Source organism: Pelmatolapia mariae, linkage group LG6 (assembly GCF_036321145.2).
Source record: "Pelmatolapia mariae isolate MD_Pm_ZW linkage group LG6, Pm_UMD_F_2, whole genome shotgun sequence".
Classification (NCBI taxonomy): Eukaryota; Metazoa; Chordata; class Actinopteri; order Cichliformes; family Cichlidae; genus Pelmatolapia; species Pelmatolapia mariae.
In genome coordinates, this window is record NC_086232.1 from 26,352,196 (window position 1) to 26,372,803 (window position 20,608).

Below are 20,608 nucleotides of genomic sequence, written 5' to 3' on the forward strand. Positions count from 1 at the left end.
GTGTGTTGTACTCTGTTTTTAGCCAGCAATGGCATTCCTTTTGACCCACAGTAAAGTACACTTATTGTCGGTTGACATTAAAATGCATACAGGCATGCACGTCTTTCATGGAACAGGGGTGCCAACCTTTCATCAAGAAGCATCGTGCGACACCTGATGGTTGGACCATGTTGGCAACCTGAGGCAACATTGAGGCAAACCATGAGTTTCTTTTACGACTCCATGTTGTTTCACAGAAAACAATAAAAGAATTATTGCAGTTAGTTTGACCATCACAGGTACATTCTTTATTATTACAAGTCAACCAACTGTATCAAAACTGCAAGAACCCGAAAGCCAGAGTGCAGAAACATTTTTCTGCTCTCTCACCAATAACTGTCACAAACAAATGCATTCACTTAAAAAAAAAAGTCTAAAGGCACATCTCTAAGATATTTACATTGCATACAGGTTTGACATACAGTAAAAAGCACACAATCAGTCCTAAATCCTTGGCCACAGTGGCTTTGCTAAAGAGACTAAAGTTATCCATAAAAACATACAGCAATTGTTGTTTATAAGTCACAGTTTTCAAAGCTACAACGCACAGGTGGAAATTCGTGTTTATGTAACTTTTATGGCTTTATCTTTTTCATTAGGAATTATCGCTTGCATGCCACTCTGCTATGGCTTCTCTTCTTTTTTTTGTTTCCTCTTCAAAGACACTTTGTACTACCTTAGAGAAACATGTTCATTTAAAGGCCTGCTGAAAACAAGTTTTAAGGTGTTAGGATTTGACATTTTGGGAAAATATTTTTGCTGAGTGACATAAGAACAATTAACCTTTCCAACATCCAGTCTGCCCTCATAAGCAGAACTTTTTAAGCAAGATGTCTGGATTGAAAGGCTATGCCTCCTAAACACAGCAGCAACACGAGGCTGTGTGCTCCTCACGCTTCTCCTTTACTCCCTTTCATGACATGTTCTCCATTTCAACCCTCCAGCGCCACCACGGGCGACCATGGAAGAACCCTGAGACCTATTCTTGGTTTTGTGAAAGAAGGAAAGGAAATGGGTCAGACGGGCTCGGCATGTGTGTAGCCAGCGGATGGGGCAGCATGTGATTGATGGAATACCTTAAACAATGGCAGTGTCCTGGTTTCTAAATCATATGATTCCTACATTACTCTGTAATGCAGAGGTATTTCCGGATAGGCAGAGGGTATGTAGAAACTTCAGGAAGGATACAAATGATGCTCACGCTCCAGTGTCCACACAAGCAGCAAAAACTCCTGGAGGGATCTTTGTCAGAGTTCTTCAGGCACCGAGCCACTCTGGGTTGGCAGTGTTGCTCTGAATGACCTCATCTCTCCCCAGTGAGTTCAACAGCAGAATCAACCTCTAGAAAAACAAGAATCTTTCCCTCACCGATGTCCAGCAGGAATTTGTCAAAAATCTTCTTCAATCCCAACATTCCTCCACAAGATTAAGCTCTTCAAGCGCCATCACAGTGCAGCTACCATGTCTCATAAGAAGGATCTGCCCCAAGTCACCACTGAATACCAGCTAGAAGCCACCAAATAGCTTCTGTACAATCTGGTACCTCTAATGTGCAAAAATCCATTACTGAGACTTCATTAACTACCATGGCAACTTGTAATGAGTGCTGCAGTGCCATCATCTTTGCTCACATTGCATTGGAGTCACAGAGAATGAGAAGGCACTTCTAATGGTAGCCTTTAATATAAGCTGTATCATTTTAGTCTAATCTTAATGGCAGAGATGGCGTCAGCCAACCAAACACATAGTAGGAGTTGGTTCCACGGATCTTGTTTTAAGTTCCTTCCTCCAGGAATTCTGATCAAGTGGATGCTTTTTTTAGGCATATATTGCAATTATATATTAGTCCAGACTAGAATTAGCAAATGTGTGGACTAGTTTTTCAGCATCCCTCTAAGGCAGGGTCTCCTAACTTTGACAATCTTGTGCAGATTAGAGAAGGCACTCCTAAACATTTCTTCAATGTCTGTGTTAAAATATCTATCTTAGATCACATTAATACTGAAGGCCAAAGTAAGTGATGCCATCCAAAGCAAGTATCTGGTTAGATGCCTTGTTTCTTGGGCCAAATTCTTATAGGCCTTAACGTCTTTAAGACAAACTTGTAGTTCAACTGATTGGTTTTATCGGCTTTCACTGGTAAATACTGATAGACAGCCATAAAGAACATACGGAGACGAGTTAAAGACTGCACAGACTGATAATTTCTATGAACCACACCATTCAACACCTACAACAGCAGCATGGTGACAGTTACGTAAGCACATCTCAAAGCTGTACACTCTAAAAAGGCAAAACTACCACAGGCATGCAGCTCAGGGGCTATTCTACTATCTTACATATCTTTTACTCAATGTTTAGCAACTGCACAAGTGTCCAAGCTTTAGAAATGCTGGTGTGCAGATTTTGTTACCATTGGACCAAGCCAGACAAGCTGATTACCTGTGTATTGTGTCTCCTAAACTAGAAACTACAGTCTTTAAGCTTTATTTCCTCATTTGCATGCAGCGACACGAGGATGGTATAATTCTTCTCATCTATCTCTCAACAAGAAAGTCCCAAAATGTCAAAAATATTTCTATGAAATGGCAGACAAGTCTGATACAAAGAGGTCCTCTAGTCACAGCATCAACTCTGTTTATTTATTTATCAGTTCACTATCATCTCCCCTGTGCAGGTATGTACATGTACTGGCAGCCTTTTGTTTTCCCCAAAGCATCTTAAGATGTAATCTAAGGCTGAATGTGAGCCAAGACTCTTCCCACTGCTGATGGGTGATGTATCTGATGGCCGGTTAGTGCTGAGGTCTGCTTTATTTAGACGTGCACCTGAAATACCTACCATGGAGATCAATATTGCAAGGGCAAGAGTAGATAGAGGCTGAGAGCCAAGTGCAGCCCTCAATATGTACAATATCTATATGTGTGTGTGTTTCTGTATGTGTGAGTGTGTGTGTATGGAAGATGCAGGAAGGCCAGCATTTGAGAGTTTGTTTAAAATGATCAGCTGTTAGTTGTAGTAGAGTGGAGTGTAGTTTGTGTGGTATGAGGTGAGGAAGGTCAGGAAGGTGGGGATTTATGTATGTGTCCAATCGGTGTGTCAGACATAGTCCAGGAAGACGTCAGCTGTGTTCTGCAGTAAAGGTTGGTTGGGGGCTGTTGTGCTGCAGACTGAGCTCAGTCTCCGTGACGGCGCCCTCTGCTGCTCTGGAGGACCTGAAGCATTACTCAGGGTCAGGTACACCTGAGGAGTAACACAGACTTGTGTTTTACGAAAGAAAGAAAGAAAAAAAAGACATATAACATAATTTTTGTGCTTTGGAGACAAAATGTAGGGAAATGAGTGAAAAACAAAAAAGACAGATTACAAAAGTAAGACTAAGAGTCGTTCTTGCACTTACATTCTTGGTATTTTCTGACAGCAGCAGCTCGGTTTTCTCCACCAGCTTTTTGAAGGAAGGCCTTTTCAGAGGATCGTGGTTCCAGCAGGACAGCATCATGTCATACCTACACCGCAGGTCACACTGGCATTAGTTTATATGTCTGGGATACAGAGAAACAGCCAGCAGAACAAAAAAACAATCTAGCTAATAATTATACATCTAAGCTATAGGCTGACACGCTCATAGCCTGTAACAGCTCATATTACATCAGTCACGTTGTATAAAATGACTTTTTACTCCCCAAACCGTCCAAGAAGGAGAAAACTTAACATATTTGGCTTTTACACCTTAACTGCTGCTGATTTAGTTCAAGTACCCACTGATGGAAAACAACATATAAATTAGATCCAAATAATTTATTTATTGATCATGCAAAATTATAATAAAAGAAGTCCAGGTTACAAATAAAAACAAAGAATTGATAATTTGTTTTGAATAAAACAGTTCTCTGCTTTTAGCTTCTACAGTGTTGGTGTTGTTGGTTCTGCCTTGATTATTTCATCAAGGAAAAAGGTTTGGATGAAGTAAGTGCTTGACCAAGGCCTAAAATACATTTTTTATTAATTGAAAAAAATAATCTGTTTATCGCCTGATAGTAAAAAAAAACATGACTTCCTGCAACCTTTGTGATGGCAGTATATTAAACAGTCTCACTCTCACAAACATGCACTTACATCTCAGTGGGGGCATACTCAGGCCTGCTCATCCTGTGGCCTTCCTGAATCATCCTATAAAATGCAGATCCCACCTGCATCCCAGGGTACGGGCTGTTACCTGCAACAACAACTTTACATTATTTTTAAAGGAAAAAAATATTGATTTGCACGGTACTGTTGGCTTCTCAATCAATACCACTTTGCGTGATTCACTGCCCTAAGCTATGTTGCTGCTTGTGAGCATTAATAAGCCTCTACTAAAGCCCCCCGTCAAATGGATGACAATGATGATTTGAAAGAGTAAAAGGAAAGTAAAGCATAAAATGGAAATGTTACCGAGGGAGAATATTTCCCAGAGCAGGATGCCGTAGGACCACACGTCACTCTCAATCGTGTAGACGCAGTCAAAAATACTCTCAGGTGACATCCACTTGACCGGCAGACGAGCCTGAAGGAGGGAGAGAGCCATGAACTCTTGTCCTCATTTATAAGAATATAATATAGCCCATCAAAAAGCATCTAAATTTTCAGTGTGAAAAAAGTTATATAAAAGTTTTATAAAATACAATTCAATAAATAATGGCTTCGTGTACAAAATGAACAGAACTTTCTTCTTGTTTGGCCAATGTAACTGCAAACTTTTCATCTTTTCCTTTTTAGCTTGCTGTCCAACTTTCTTCACAAAAATTCTACATGTATTGTTTCATAGAGCAGTTCAGACTCAGTAAAGAGAAGCGAGCGTGGGAGTTTTCCTGTCTTGATTTGCGGAGACGGAGCGGGAACAAAGAACAAAGGAGGAGGGAGCGAAAGACTGACAGACGGAAAGACAGACTCACGTTTCCACGGAGCACATAGCTGGCATCGGTGGTAATGTCTCGTGCCAAGCCAAAGTCGCAGATCTTCGCCACCCTGCCGTGAGTCAGCAGAATGTTTCTAGCTGCAAGATCCCTGTGGATGCACTGCGCACACAAACGCGGCAGCAGAAACAAACACAGCGATGAGTATTGACACAGCAACCGGTTTCTGCAGTGAATGACAGGGCACGCTTACAAAGGAGGCGAGGCCGGTAAAGCTTGTGGCAAACACAAAAGGCGAACTGACGTGTTTACAAAAGAAGAAGAAGTAGAAGAAGGAGAAACAATGACTCAATATGACCAAACAAAATTCAAGAAAGCATGTGTGGGTAAACGGGTGCCACGTTTTACAGGATCATTCTAAACAGTTACTTTTGTCTTATTTAAGAGTTTAACTGGTTAATAAAATGGTTTTAAGATTGCATCGTAGAGGGAAGTAAAACACTTTTTTTCATCTTTATGTTACAAAGAGAAAGTGTCACCAGCTTGGGCTCTCTGTTGGCCTGCCACCAGTTTGTGTCTGTGAGAAACGAATCAGCTGTGGTGAAAGACACCGTTAAAGCTGTGTTTGAGTACAGTTTCTTTACACAACAAAAGGGGAATTGTGTTATTACGATCATAATTTTAAAAAAGCTGGGCTGCTATGTAAAAAGAGAATGCATGCATTTGCAAATCACTTGAGTCCATATTTGAATGACAACACAATATAGGAAAAATATTAAACGTTTAAACAAAGAAAATGCATTTAAGACAAATCTAGCTCATTTCGAATTTGATGGCAACAGATCAGTAACATGAAATGAAGATGGGGAGAGGTTCACCAATCGGCAAAAAAATGAATCTGCAAACTGTGGAACAATTTCAGAGTAATGGTCTTCAATTCCAAAGAATGTGGAGAAATCTGTATGCACAATGGACAATGCTGAAAATCATATGAAACTGGATGCCTGTGATCTTTGGGCCCTCAGGCAGCACTACATTTAAAACAGGCATGATCCTGTCATGGAAATCCCTCCATGGGCTCGTGAGCACTGTGAACACAGTTCACCGTGCACTCCACAAATACAGGTTAAAGCTCTATCATGCACATGATACAGAGACCCTGCTGTCTTCTCTGGGCCAAAGCTCGTTTAAAGTGGACTGAGGCAAAGGGGAAAACTGATCTGAGGGCAGATGAATCGAAATTTGAAATTCTCTTTGGAAAACTTGGACGCCAAGTCCTGTGGACTAAAGAGGAGAGGGATCATCCAGTTTCTTATCACTAGCACTCAATTCAAAAGCCTATGATGATACTGGGGGCAAAATGGTGCCCAACTTTTTGGGACTTTTTTGTAATTCATGTCATATTTTCTTTTAACTGTTCAGGTAACCTGGGCACAGAAGCCATGTTTCTACTGAAATCATGAAAAAATATGGTAGGGAATGCAATCCAAATGGATAAATTAGTAGAAATAAGCCAATAAACTATGCATAAATTAAAGAAATAAATAAAAGTACAGTCTGAGCAATTGAAGCGGTCTAAGGCTGACAGTTTGTGTGTAACTAAGGTGGAGCTTCTTCAAACTTTAATTCATTTAATTCCAGATCGTGTCATCATTTGGAGTCATGTTCCTGTCCATCGGATCACTCTTGTAGGATTTAATTTCTGCTCCGTCTACGTTTGTGTAGTCCTACAACTACCAAGTGCACTTCCCTGTTTTTGGTAACTAGCATTGACAAGGTAGCGCATGTAAGAGTTCTGCTTCTACCTGATTATTTGAATGTCGCTGTGAGAAATGCTGTAAATCAGCAAGCACTAATGCAGTGTGCAAAACATCAATGTTTGGATTGTGCAGCTTGCAGCTTGAGTGTTTTATGGTTGTATGGGTGTGTCAGCAAATACAGAAGTTTGCAAAGACAACACTGGCCCTGAGATGCAATCCAGATATATGACATTATCTCGACTTGATTTATACGCCTAGTCGACTTTGTGCTTTGAATCTAAATATGGCATAAAACAAAGCAGTGCCTTAATGGCTAAAATGCTCCACACAGCCTGGGGGAAGATGCACAGTTATGTGATAACTGAACAAATTCTCTGTAACTTCATCATTACATTTGGCATTTTTTTCATTGCTGAATTGACAGCATTAAATAGAGACGCCTAATCGTTTAATCTGCTTGTGTGCAGTATACGTTTGAAATGCAGCAAAGCCTTGGTTTCCTACTATAATGATGCCATTAGCTGAAAGCAAAAGTTCTGCACGAATATTGGCCCTGAGCCATGCCATGATTTATGAACTAGGAACAGCACTTTTAAATCTCTCCCATGACGAGTCTATATACTGTTTATTAACAGTCTGTAAAAGCCTTACATTCCTGGAAGTAATGTACTCCATTCCTTTGGCCACCTGGTAGGAAAAGCTGAGGAGATCTTCAGCATCCAAGGACAGCTCATCTATGTCATCTAGGCACACAATGCACTTCAGTTATATGCGAGAATTCCAGTTTTGATTCATTTGTAGGGAATTTTCATCCTTTGTGGAGGTATGCTATTGGTTATGCAGTGTATTGTAATTAGAAATGTAAAGAGAGAGCGACGTTGTACCTGACTCAGAGGACCTTTCTTTCTCAGAGGGACGCATGGGCATATATCCTGCACCAGTAGCCTCACTGCTAAAGAAATACACACAGATACACACACCTAAGTAGAGAAACTAGCCAGTTTCAGCTGTCATCGCCATGAAGGATTCCTGCACATACGCACCTTGTGGACTCTGTTGGGTTCGAGACATTGTGGTAGTAACCATCCCCAGCTCTGGAGTTTAGGAAGGACTCTCTTTTCCTTCTGAGGAAGTTGAGGAGGTCCCCATAGCAACAGTACTCTGTGATTACCAAAATTGGTCCTGGCAGAAAACAGGGACAAAAACCAAAACAATACAAAGACAACAACCATCAGTCACTGATTTTTAAACCATGACAGCACAATGAAAACCAGAAAGAAAGACAGGCAGTTCTGACACAGTGATGAGGCTTGACAACAAGGGTGTTTAAAAGCTGATCGTGTTTAAACAGAGGAAACAATGTCACTATTCCCTGTTTCTCTCACAATAAGTGCTTACATACATCTGTGGAAAAAAAACAACCTAACTAAATTATAATCAATACTGAGGTCTAGACAGCTAAATAATATTGAACACACACACAGCAGATTTGTGGCAAGGTAAAATGAATCACGTCTTCATATCGAAGGCAGATGCGGGCTGTTCAGTGACTGATAATGGCCGGGTACAGCAGTGAGTCACCACATGAGGATACGGCAAATGTGTCTCCCAGACAATATTCATAATCATAAATCATGACAGTCAACAATAAAACAAGAGTGCAGATGTGTAAGGTTTATGTGGCCCCGACAAATGCGCCCAATACGACAATACCAATCCAAAAACACACATGCAACACACATGCAAATCTGATTCTGAGTGAACTAAATGTGCTCGTAGTGACTCCTCTCACCTCCGACGGTGCAGGCTCCCAGCAGGTTAACGATGTTAACGTGGTTTCCAAGGTAAATGAGAACCTTCAGCTCAGACATCAGCGCCTCCTTCTCCGTGGAGTGAGCGTTGGCTGAGATGACATCATCACAACATTAAAGTGGAAGACGTATAAGCACAAAATCAAAGGCCGTAAAGTGAAAGCATTCCTTTGTGACTGTCGTGTTCTCATATTTAAAAGCCTAATGGCAATCAGAAATACTGAAGAAACAGTACCAGTAGTGACACTAGTGGCGGTGTAACAGTTATTTGGTTTTCAGCCCAGTGTTTTCCAATCTAACATAAATGTGGGGGATTAAAAGAATTGTAAAAAGAGAAAAAACAACTTCGTATTCGTCTCTACTCTGAAACTTGTTTATGTTGTTGTTGTCGTTTGAGTGTTCTGTCAGTAAGCAGGACCCATAGACTGTAGGGGTGAGTAGCTCGGACACACATGCCTCCTAATTAGTGTGGAGTAAAAACAGAACCACAGTCTTCTTATACAAGCTGTACCAAACAGCAAGCCGTAATATTTGTCATGTAATTCCTTTAAAATGGGGCGCACTCTGTCAGTGCGCCCCAGGGCGGCTGTGGCTACAACGTAGCTTGCCATCACCAGTGTGTGAATGTGTGTGTGAATGGGTGGATGACTGGGTATGTAAAGCGCTTTGGGGTCCTTAGGGACTAGTAAAGCGCTATACAAATACAGGCCATTTACCATTTACCATTTAAAATGCTCCAAAAGACCAAAAATGAGAGATCTAGTTTACTGACTTTAATTAGCAAAGGTTAGGACGAGCAGGCAGCTTCCATATAACTAACTTTACTTCTTGCAAGTATCAAAATGAGTTATTAAAAATAAAAAACAAAAAGCCCCACTGTATTCATTAAAGATATCCATGGAGACCAATATAGAGGATTTTAACAGAGAGTCTGTGTGCACTGACTTGCTTTCGGAGCCACTTAAGGAACTGCAATCTCTGGCACTTCCAGGTTAGATTTATTTTTCATCATTTTTCATTCAATTTTAAACATGGGAATGCAGTCAAACACTTCTTTGAATTTTGGTGTTTTCACTCTTTAAGCACAGTACTGAGTACTTTGTACCACTTTATATAATATTGTTACAACACAGAGACAGTGATGGGGAAAACATAGACTTACGTTTCAGCATCTTAACAGCGACGGTTGTCACAGCGTCTGCAGAACACAATCCGTATGCCGTGGCCCTCACTACCTTTCCAAACGCCCCAGAGCCCAGGGTCTTACCTTTAAATAAACAAAAATAACAATCTTTAACATTTCATACGTGCTCTAAAAATGATAACAGTCGCTGCACATTTGCACTCTCACACACACTGTCCTACCAAACCGCAGTTTCTGCCTCGGGAACTCCCATTTGGAGTCATATGGCAGCTGGGTGGGGTCAATATATATATGGTTGTTTCCATGGACAGTCTCGATGACCTTCCACTGAATCTGGAACTTTGGTTTCTGTTAAAGTTTGGAGGGGAGAGAAAAAGTGACGTCAGATCAGCTTCCCGGGACTGTTTGTTGTGTTCGACTGTATAGCTCATATTCCCTTTCACGTTGCTTTTTTACAAAGATGCACTTTAGTTGTCAGCCCGAGTCTAGACTTTCCCCCTGACGATCCCACTGCAGATGCGTGAGCTACTTCTCAAGGAGTCTGACTCATCTGAGAGCAATAAGCGCAGCATGCTCAGGGGGGCAAATTAATGGCTGGAGGCGTGATCGCAGTGTCAAAAATCCTTTAACTACAGCATGTCTGCACTTTAAATGGTTGACTGATTCAACTGAAATTCATTAGGACACATTCATGTTGATTAAAAGAACTTACCGTCACTCTTGCGTGCAAAACATCACTGCCAAATGCAAAAAGAAAGATGCTTCTAACTTTAACGTACTCTAAACACGATGGAGGCATGAGTCATTAGTAAATGAGAATGGGCCCTTTGCCAGAAACTCCCGAAGCCATTTACTTTCCTGGGATGCAAAGTGTATGTCAATGCTGCTTGATGATCCTGATTTGAGATTGATGTTTATACTCTTTGAAACTGATTCATGGGTTTGAAAGGGGCTGATGGCCAAAGAGTTTTGTGATTTACGTCAAATCTGTGACCCTACTTAAACCCGGGCTTAAAATCACAATAATCATAAGGCATGCACAGTTTATTTCCTTTTCCCTTACCTGCAAGTACTTATAGAGCAGCACCACTAACACGAGGCTGAGTAAGACCCCAGTAGCCACCATGCCGGTTAGAAGAGGCGTGAAGAGTTTATGGGGGACCACACGCTCTGAGAATGAACATCAACAAACCCACAGTGAGAAATCTCATGGAGCTTTGAAGTAGCCAAGTTTTGGTAGTTACACACACACACACACACACACACACACACACACACACACACACACACACACACACACACACACACGGAGTGACATCCTCTACCGTTAAAACAGACAGCTGCAGCAGTGGTGTTTGTTTGTGTGACAAGGATTAGTGAGTCTACACCATATAATCCCAGCTTGCATAGTCAGCATACACTAATCTCATTCAATCTGTGCCCAGTAACCACACACCTGGCCTGTGCAGACAAAGGGTCAATGGGTTTGTGTGTCCGTTTGAATTCTTACACAACGTATTTGTGGCGCGCTATATAAGATAAATCCCCATCACGCAGACACTGACGCTTCACCTGTGTTACTCTCCTTGCAGCTCTATTTGTGGTCCGTACAGTGTCTTACCGCTGATGGAGAACAGGGTGTAGGCCTCTGCCTCCTCTGTAGAAGCGACACACTCCAGGGTGTGGTACTGAGTGAACTCTTTGCTGACATTCAGTCGGCTTTCCACTTGACTCCTACCAAAGGTTGACTCTGAAAGGACAGTGACCTCTGAGGTCTCCCACTGGGTGGCATTGGGCAGTTGTGAACACCTGTTGAGACATTAAGGTTGCTTAAGATCACTCTCTGTAAGAGCAGGTTTCAGCCTTTACAAATCAATTTATTGATTCAGTGCCTTTGGATCCACTCTAGCAGGAGAGGTAGGAAAAGTAAGACATACTAAACTTGATGACAGCTCCTTACTGTAAGTGCATTAAAAGCTTTTCCATCAATTGCTAAATTGTCTAAAACAAATTTTAAAAGATGGAAAAATTAAAGCAATTTTAAGTCTAATAGCTGGGAAACTAGAGCACAGTTCTGCATCTGAGTTACAGCTGAACCAGCCAACAAACACATCAGAGGTGGTGTAGCTGCTGTAGATCACCCAGTGGAAACCTGGTGCTGTTTCTGCAGCTCCTTCTAGCAATCGTCTCCATTACTTCTGTTTTAATAGAATAAAATGACCCTTTCTGTTCATATAATCCTAAAACCTAGCCATTTATATTTGTAGCCAATTGTTGTTGTTTTTTTACGTATACATATCTTCGTGTGGACCTTTAATACAGCTGCTTCTCGTCAGTGGGGCCAAATCACTATTTATATCTTAGTTGCTAACCTGAGAACGGAAATATGTGAAATATATTGTGTATATGGTTTGTTAGGATAGGAAAAGCTTTAAAACTTTTATTAAAAGGCATAAAGTTTAAGAGCTAAAAAAACACAATGTAGTTGAAGGCTTGGTTAGATATTTAGTTAATAATATGTTACTAATAAATCAAATTTCAAAGGCAAACTGATTTCCTGTTTCATGATCATTTTTTCAGAATTCTGATTTTAATTTCAGTGGGCCTAATCCTCTTCTGTAAGATCTTGATATAAGCTGCGTTTCCGGGATACCTTGTGCGCGGCAGCTCACAGAAGTACCAGCTGATCTTAGGGACGGGGTATCCTGCAGCAATGCACCGCACTTGTCCATCAACAGGCCCTTCCTGAGCTGTAATGACAGGCTTACCTTACGGAGAAAAAAGAAAGTCGTATATGAAGCATAAAGCACATGTACAAAGCATCTCCTGTTGACTCCCAGTATACTGGCTACCTGTGGTAGCTTCTCTTCTGTACAGATTGTTATTTCAGCTTTCAGCTACTAACTGTGTTCTAAATATACAACCCAAAGGAACAAATGTGAGAGCTACTTACTGTTGACGTACACATGAAACGAGTGATCGACAGATGCGTCTTTGTGACTGGCTGAGAAGTTGTAGATCCCGCCCTCGGAGCCAAGAACCCTCACTAGTCTCAGCTTGCTGCTGTATCTGATAGAACAAGTGTATTTGTAAAATCCTTTAACCCACAGTGACATACTAGCATACTGGTTACTTGAAGTACTCACTTTTAACTAACTGTACCTGTATTTGTTTCGGTGGAGAGTGATGACGTGCTCTGTGGTGTTGTGGAGAATCTTCCCATTGTAAGACCAGGACATGAAGCTTGGTGCAGGATAGGCATCGAATTCAACTTTTAGGCTCAGGCTCTCTCCCTCTTTAACCTCTTCCTGGACTGGACTTTGACTTACTAACATTTTAATGAACCCCTGATCTGAAGAGCAGAAATGTGTAAGTTTAATATGTTTTATGAAAAAAAGGTTGATAACATGACACCTCTATGTAGACCTCTTATTCTGCACACATCCAGGTATGTGTGGTCTCAGAAATAAATGTAACATTACTGGGGCAACTTTAAATGATTGAAAATATATTTTTGAGTATAAATATAAAGCCCCCAATTCTTACCGTAAACTTTGAGCTCCATCGCTTCGTCACTGCGGCCTCTTTCGTTGTGAGCATGGCAGCGGTAAGTCCCTGAGTCTGATTGGTTAACAGCTGGGATCAAGAGTGAGGTTGAACGCTCGTAACCCAAACCCCCGGACAGGATGTGTGAAGTTTGTGTTTCAAAAGGATGCTGCAAAGTGGCAAAGAGGAGGCAAAGAGGCATGCTTTACAGGTGTAACGTGACACAGATCTGTTGTTTTCTACATAATCCAGCAACTGTAGTCTTACTGTAACACACAAAGTCTGGCTGTCAGCACCTCCTCCCTATGATCAAACGTTGAGCGACCAAGCTCAGTACACAGTGACGTCTTAGCCTCCTTAAGTTTCTTATCTAGATCAGATGTTATGACATCACCTACCAAGGAACTAAAATGACCCATTTGTAACATTTATGTGCCTGCAACACTTCAAATAATAGTATCATTTTAATTTAATGACAGTAGCATCTCATTTATATCCACAAAGGCTCAATTTTGCATTTAGCACATCATGATGCCATCATGTTGCCTAGCAACCACCTAACAATGGGTTAAAATCACAGATCAAACAATACTGTAGCAGTGGCACGTACTAGTATATAAAATGTCTATACTGGTAACTAACAAATTGTAAGTAACAACCATATCCAAAGTGTGGAATTTGTGTCAAATATGAATAAAAAGCACAATGTAACTATTTGCTATTCACAAGCTGCCACCCCAGCCCCCCCTCTGGACACTCCTCTGCATGTCAAAGGTTGAACCTCCAGCAACACTTGCAGTATGAAGAACAACTTTGTTACTTCAGCCTATAGCCTTTGTCAGTGATGACGGGAACAGGCTGCTGAAATGTGCTGGCAGAACCAGAAAGTTGCTCTTCATGCTTCAAATGTTGCTGGACCATCAGCCTCTTCACGTGTTTGCTCTTCACCGTGCACCTTGAAAGTAGGCGAAGTTACGACCTGTTTCCAAAACTTATACAAATTTCTCTCCTTTTTTTGTCTTTATTCAAACTTATATTAAAATATTGGGTATAATTCTTCACAGAAAATATAGTTCTGCTTTTTGTTTACATGTTAAACAGCATCACAAATCTTTTGGAAACATGTTTCTTGAACAAAAAGTCTCTAAAGCATTGCTTGGGATATGAGTTCACTTTTCTCCACGTTAGCTTTGTGCAAAATGAAATCATTTCTAAAGGACGTTGCAAACTGTTTGACAAGTAGGCAGCCAACCATCCCGGACAAAGAACTGCAAATAAATCCCTGAATCATTCTCACCACTGTTGACGGGAAGTCCCACTTGAGAATGACGTCTGCGTTGACATTGGAGGAGCTGCAGGTAAGCTCGAACTGTTCTCCTGTCCTCAAGATGACTTTGTCTTTCTGGGACAGCGTGATCACTGGGCGTAACTCTGGCACTGAATCAAGGGATTCAAAAAGCAACTGTATCAAACTGCTGTATTTGTGAGTTCATCTAAACCAGCATCATATCATTTTTTAACATGTGCATTGTCACACAGACACTTCTAACTGCACGATATATGTGAGCCTGAAATCATTCTGCTGCACTGCAATAACTCTGGACTGGTATGATCTGAAATCATGAATCCCAAACAGCGGCTTTTCATCAGACCTGAAACAAAAAATGTGGTGGTTTTGTGCTAAAATGTAATAAAGATAAGTAAATTGCTTATTTAAACGCCATAATAAAATACCCTAATGCGGTTTGTACTGTGCAGCTTTATACTGACGTGAGCAGCATGTCCAAATGCAGACACTTGTCCCCACGTAGGCAGGACGATTAATTTCCAGCATTAAATGCCTGCAGACGCCGCTTCGGTTGCTGTGTTTGCGCTGGACTAATTCTATTTAACCCAAACACAGCCTTCATGCTCTGTTACAGAGCTTTGTTCACTGGGGGAATCAAATCCCTCGGCTCCTCCCTTCCTCAACGTACTTCTCTCTTTCTCCCTCTTCCCATCATTCAAAAGGACACCATGCCGTACTGCCCCTCAGCTTGTCCGCATAAAGAGTGCTGATGTAATGCAGAGGACAGAAGCACAAACTTAAATTGTATCTATGGTCGATTTTATTTTATTATGATGCACGTAGCTTGTAAAAATGTAATATCGCTTTGTGGCTAAAAAAGAAAGTGAACAGAAGGCTTTTGGACTGTCTATTATTAGCCATGCTAGCTGCTCTGCATTTGCCAGTGTTGGTCCGCTATCATGTTCCAGTCTTAACCAAGACTGGATGGATTTCCCATAGGATGAATGCTTATTGCATCTGCTCATGCTTTGGCTTTTTACGATGCTACAATTTCGCTTATTTGTGATATTGAGTCTGCCAAAGTCTAGGCAGCTATTGACTGATGATTTCATGAATTAAAATCCTTCAGTTTGCATCAAACCAAATTCTTGCAGAACTAATGACATGCCATTATGCTTTTAGAGGCATCAGTGAAAGCAAATGCTGTGGTTTTAACTTCCAATTACTAATTACGGGTAAAGTATGGACGTTTTTCCACTTCACCATCGTCTGCTAGTGACTTTGCAGTTTTCCCTTTTCCTAATTCAAACAGTTCCTCTAAAGATGCTTCTGTGCTCTCAGCAGCTGCTCATAGATGGATGTTTTTGTATTTCAGGCATGAAGAGAAATATTAATGTGGCAGTAAACCCATTGTTTTCTTCCTCCACATTTAGCTTCATTAACACCCATGAAACAACTTAAACATGCTGTTCATTTAGGCACGCTGCAAAAGTCAAGCTCCGATCACAATCCGGATAGATTAGGTGATAACAACAACATCTGAGTGCCAGCCCACATCAGCTGATGGCTCAGCTGATACTCTTCCATACATCAGGCAGCTGCTGGACATCTTCCAGCTGCTTTGAATCCCACTTCCTTCCTCAGTCCTCTTTTTCAAGCTGTGTCTGACTTAATTAGGCTCCTGCCTGTTGTCACTGATGCCTGCTCTGTTCTGTAACAAGACCTTATATTTTCTATATATGCACACTGAAGGGGATATATCACCAGTAATTAATTACTCTGGACAAAAGTGACTAATCTCTCATTAACATGAATGGTAATTTCAGGAAACACGAATAATACATATCGCTTTTTGACTTTTACTTACCGAGTCGTACTTCCAGATTGTATTTACTTGACATCACTTTGACTCTGTGAAGAAGTCCCACACATACGTAGCAGCCATCGTATTCCTTCTGAATGTTGTTGATGGTGATGCCTTCCTGGAGGTCACTCTTATATCTCATACCAGAGGGCAGAGGTCGTCCATCACAGGTCTCCAAACCCAGGTGGGTGACCTCAGGGTCAGTAACAAGGCAGGGAATTGTGCAGCTATCGCCTTCTCGCACCAGTTTGATGTTTATCATGATGTGCAGGAAAGCATTGTAGGGGTCTAGGGAGATGACACACAGGTAAAGATTTGGATTAATGTTGTGAAGACAAACATCCAAATGTCATCCCCCCCTTGTTAAACACCCACCTTTCACGTATACGTAGATAGAGCTCTGTTCCAGTGTGATGTTATTCACACATATATAGCGACCCATGTGGTTAAGCTGGGCGGCTGATAGCCTGACAAAAGCCACGTTGCCCTCCTGCACCTCTCCATCCAGCTTGCGAGACTTGTCCCTGTACCACCTTAACCTGGGCGGGGCGCCAGACGTTGTGGCATTGTCATAGCAGCGCAGCTCTAGCTTCCCCTTCTTGGGAACTACGATGTGAGGCCCACTGGGGGAGATGAGTGGCTCTGACCACACTGGTAGAGAGGAAGAACATTAAGGATGATGGATGGTGGACCTGTTGCTAATTTTGAATGGGTTCAGCTTGGATAAAAATTCACACCAGAAGGAAAAGAAATGCTGCTGCTTTCAGGTGTATTAATATACATTATATAATTAAATACAACCTCTGAAAAAAAAAACAGTGAAGACATAGCGGAGATGTTGTTCTTAATCTAACCATTTTTCAACATATAGCCCCATTTAAAACTGCTTTCATTGGTTTTGGTACAGATTCAGCAAGGTGCTGGAAGCGTTCCTCAGAGATTCTGGTCCATGTTGAAATGATAGCATCACACGGTTGCTGCAGATTTGTCAGCTACACATGCATGGTATAAATTTGCTGTTCCACCAAATCCCAAAGGTGCTCTATTGGATTGCTATCTGGTGACTATGGAGGCCATTTAAGTACAGTGAACGGTTTGAGATTGCTTTAGCTTTATAGGAGCAGCAATTAGAAGACGGGTGAACTGCTGTCATAACTATTGATACAAGGTGGGATGGATGTATGCATTCATGCTGTTTTATGTAAAATTCTGATCCTGAAATCTGAGTCTGCAGAAATTTATTCTGATCGGACCCAACAACATTTTACCAATCTTCTAATGTCAAGTTTAATTAGCCTGTGGATTGTAGCCACAGTTTCCTGTTCTTAGCTGACAGCAATGGCACCCGGCGTGGTCTTCTGCTGTAGTCCCTCTGCTTCAAGGTTTAATATCTTATGCAATCGGAGATGATCTTCTGCATACAAGAGTTCTAACAAACAGTTATGTGACTTACTGTTCCCTTAGCTCAAAGCAGTCTGGCCATTCTCATCTGACCTCTGGCATCAACAAGGCATTCGCAGAGAAAATTCCAGTAGATCAGCAGTTTCTGAAACACTCAGACCAGACCGTCTGGCACCAACAACCACGCCAGGTCCAAATCACTTACACCGCTGTCCTTCCCCATTCTCATACTCTGTTTCAAATTAAGCAGATTGTCTCGATCGCTGCTACACGCCAAAATGCAGTGAGCTGCTGCCAAGTGATTATTTAATTAGGTATCTGCATTAACAAGCAGGTGAACAGGTGTACAGATTAAAGCTGATGTAGATTTTGTTTCTGATTATTCCATTAATAGCTTGGTTTCTAAAGGGTCAGAAAATTGTGAAAATAGCCACCAGGAATCAGAAATCCTGAAGTACATGTTGTAACAAAAAACAGCATTTTCTGTTTGTTGTGTTAGCAGACTGCCACTCCAGAGATCTAAAAATACTACCACATGAGACTAAAAAGCAAACAATTCCTCATAGCTGAAATGCTGTAAGAAAGCAGCACAGTATCCTGGCTTGACTAGGACTCAAAATATCAAAATAATTGCTGTTATTTTTCTGTTGATTGATCGTTTAAGATCAGAGTGCCCAGTGTGGTGGTTAAACAGGATGGCATGATTGACAGAGACTCCCTGAAGAGAGAGTGCTATCTAACCACGACAGCTCAATTGGAGGATCAATAATTATGAGTTATACAGCCGCTGAGTAATCATGCATCAAGGTCCCTAAACCTATTCCCTTAAGATGAGTAAACCCAGCTGACATTTTAGTTTAAGCTCCACCAGTCAACTCTCCCTTTCCCCCATCTCCCCCCACTTTCTTTCTCTCTTTTTTCCCCCCTTAGATTTGCACATGATAAGAGCCATTTCAAAAACAGGATTTTCATGTGACTGCTGTGCCTCCAGGCTCAAGCAGAGCTCAGAAAGCAAAAAGGAGAAGGATGTGAATCCCCCCTCCCTTCCAAAATATCCACATCTGTGTTTGCGCGGGGTGTGAGGGCATGTTTTTAATGCTGCATCTCTCAGAATATGAGTTTGGCAACCAGTGATTTGAACTATTTGAACAAGCGAACGGTTTCAGTATTAAAAAAACAACAAAAAAACAAAAAACAAAACCCGAGGCAGTTATGTGACTAAACACAAAGCTTTGATCCTAACATCCAGAGCTGTTAGATGTCAAGATGCTTCGGGTGCTTTGTGGTAGAAGATGCGTATCTTTTTTTCCCTTCTTCTTCTTCTCTTTCTTCTTCTTTGTTTCTTTTGCTGTTCTGGTAGGATGCTCAACCTTATCCTCTTCGTTTGGGTAGAATAAATAATTAATTCTCTTCAAACAAAACACTCAGGCACATACAGGGACACACACACACACACACACACACACACACACACACACACACACACACACACACACACACACACACACACACACACACTTGTTGCCCGCCAAAGGTATTTCCAGCGCACCACTAAACAGTTATGCATACAAATGATTTGTAGACTTAAGCTGGCGGGTTGGCAAGAGCTTTACATTTACCTTTAGCACTAAATGACTGACTTGAAACAGTCCGGAAAAACAGTAAACGGACAGGAGGTTGCGCTAAACATGCGCAAAGATACACGCTGTTTTTCCTCGGCTGTTTACGTCTATACTCTAAAGGCAAAAAAAGACTCTTTAATGGTGACAGCAGCACATGTCGCACATGTGGGAGACGTAATAAGAGCTGAAGAAGCACTGACTCTAAAATAATGCACGAAAAAAGTACAGAAATAAATAATTTTAATTATTACCATAAGGTGAAAAGCATTAAGGATGCCGTCAAAGAAATTCCACCACTATAACAGCAATAAAACGTAAGAATATTTGAAACTACCCACTCAAAGAGTTGGGAGAAAAAAACATAACAAAGCAATAAAGTCAACACTGAGAAAAAAAAACATATCCACACGCTGCGCTGAAATAACATCGCAAGTGGTTTTCTTACCGGTTAGTGGCAGCAAAATAAAATACGAGGCACAAAGAGCCCAGCGGAACCTCATTGTCGGGTGATTTTCAAGTCTTTCACTCTACTCCATGCGTTTCAAGCGCAGACAAAACCATCCTGTGTCTAAAACAACGAGACCTCGTCCAGCGTGATAACGCGGCACAGGTTCCTCCAACGTAATGAGCGCACGGACACAATGATCCAGCAGCCTGGCTCCCCCTGATGGATTTCATTGGAGCTTAAAGACACAGTGCAGCGCCTCTCTCCCTCCCTCCTGCTCTGGATCATTGCCACTCCTTTCTGTCCCGCATTGGTTGGAGTCTGGCCAAGGTGATGAGTCTGTTATTACTGGAAAAAAAACCCCCCATAAAAATCATCTTCACTCAGTCGTTTGGAAGAATAAGTAAATTTTCCATCAATAAAAGTCCTGGTGGCGCAGGGATACAAAGAATCAACTGTTCTGTTAAATAACATGATTCTTTTTTATATTACAGACATTGTAATAAAGTATTATTATGGCGGCAGCCTGTCCTCACACTTCGACAGGGCCAGCGTGTCCTGTTGTGATGATGACAGCTCTCGCTTGGCAGGAGTTTCCCCGCAGGAGCTCTTTCAGTTTGTGATGCACTTCATAGTGTCACATCTCCCAACTCTAATCAGCATTATGGCGGTTTCACTTTTCCCAGATTTAATCAACTCTGTAGCCCAGAAAGAGCCAATAAACGCTCTTAATTTGGCCATGTGCAAGGTCAGGCAAACGTTTTTAACCAGAATATGGTGGAAGTTGACGTGG

At 41.5% G+C, this 20,608-nt stretch overlaps 1 protein-coding gene across 3 annotated transcripts; it reads right to left on the reverse strand.

Annotated features, from left to right (window-relative positions):
• Nucleotides 1–116: 116 nt before the first annotated feature.
• kitb (KIT proto-oncogene, receptor tyrosine kinase b) lies at nt 117–19,992 on the reverse strand. 3 transcript variants are annotated; one of them, XM_063476395.1, is made up of 21 exons: nt 19,816–19,992; nt 16,723–16,998; nt 16,351–16,635; nt 14,493–14,632; nt 13,196–13,364; nt 12,812–13,001; nt 12,603–12,718; nt 12,303–12,417; nt 11,271–11,458; nt 10,713–10,819; nt 9,871–9,997; nt 9,668–9,772; nt 8,487–8,597; nt 7,738–7,876; nt 7,579–7,643; nt 7,346–7,437; nt 4,974–5,096; nt 4,474–4,585; nt 4,156–4,255; nt 3,440–3,545; nt 117–3,282 (listed from the first exon to the last, which is right to left on the reverse strand). In XM_063476395.1, the coding sequence occupies exons 1-21, from the start codon at nt 19,868–19,870 to the stop codon at nt 3,139–3,141; spliced, it is 2,865 nt and encodes a 954-aa protein (XP_063332465.1). In that variant the 5' UTR covers nt 19,871–19,992; the 3' UTR covers nt 117–3,138. The 3 variants fall into 3 exon arrangements, with proteins under 3 accessions (XP_063332465.1, XP_063332464.1, XP_063332466.1); XM_063476394.1 differs by having other exon boundaries at nt 7,579–7,646; XM_063476396.1 differs by having other exon boundaries at nt 3,173–3,299; nt 7,579–7,646.
• Nucleotides 19,993–20,608: the final 616 nt, after the last annotated feature.

Coding starts and splice junctions, on each gene's coding strand:
- kitb (XM_063476394.1), bottom strand. CDS start 19,870: ATGAGGTTCCGCTGGGCTCTTTGTGCCTCGTATTTTATTTTGCTGCCA. Junction 13,365..14,492: donor GGGACTTCCCGTCAACAGTG/GTGAGAATGATT, acceptor GCCACTTTGCAG/CATCCTTTTGAAACACAAAC. Junction 4,586..4,973: donor GCTATGTGCTCCGTGGAAAC/GTGAGTCTGTCT, acceptor TCCCTCCTTCAG/GCTCGTCTGCCGGTCAAGTG.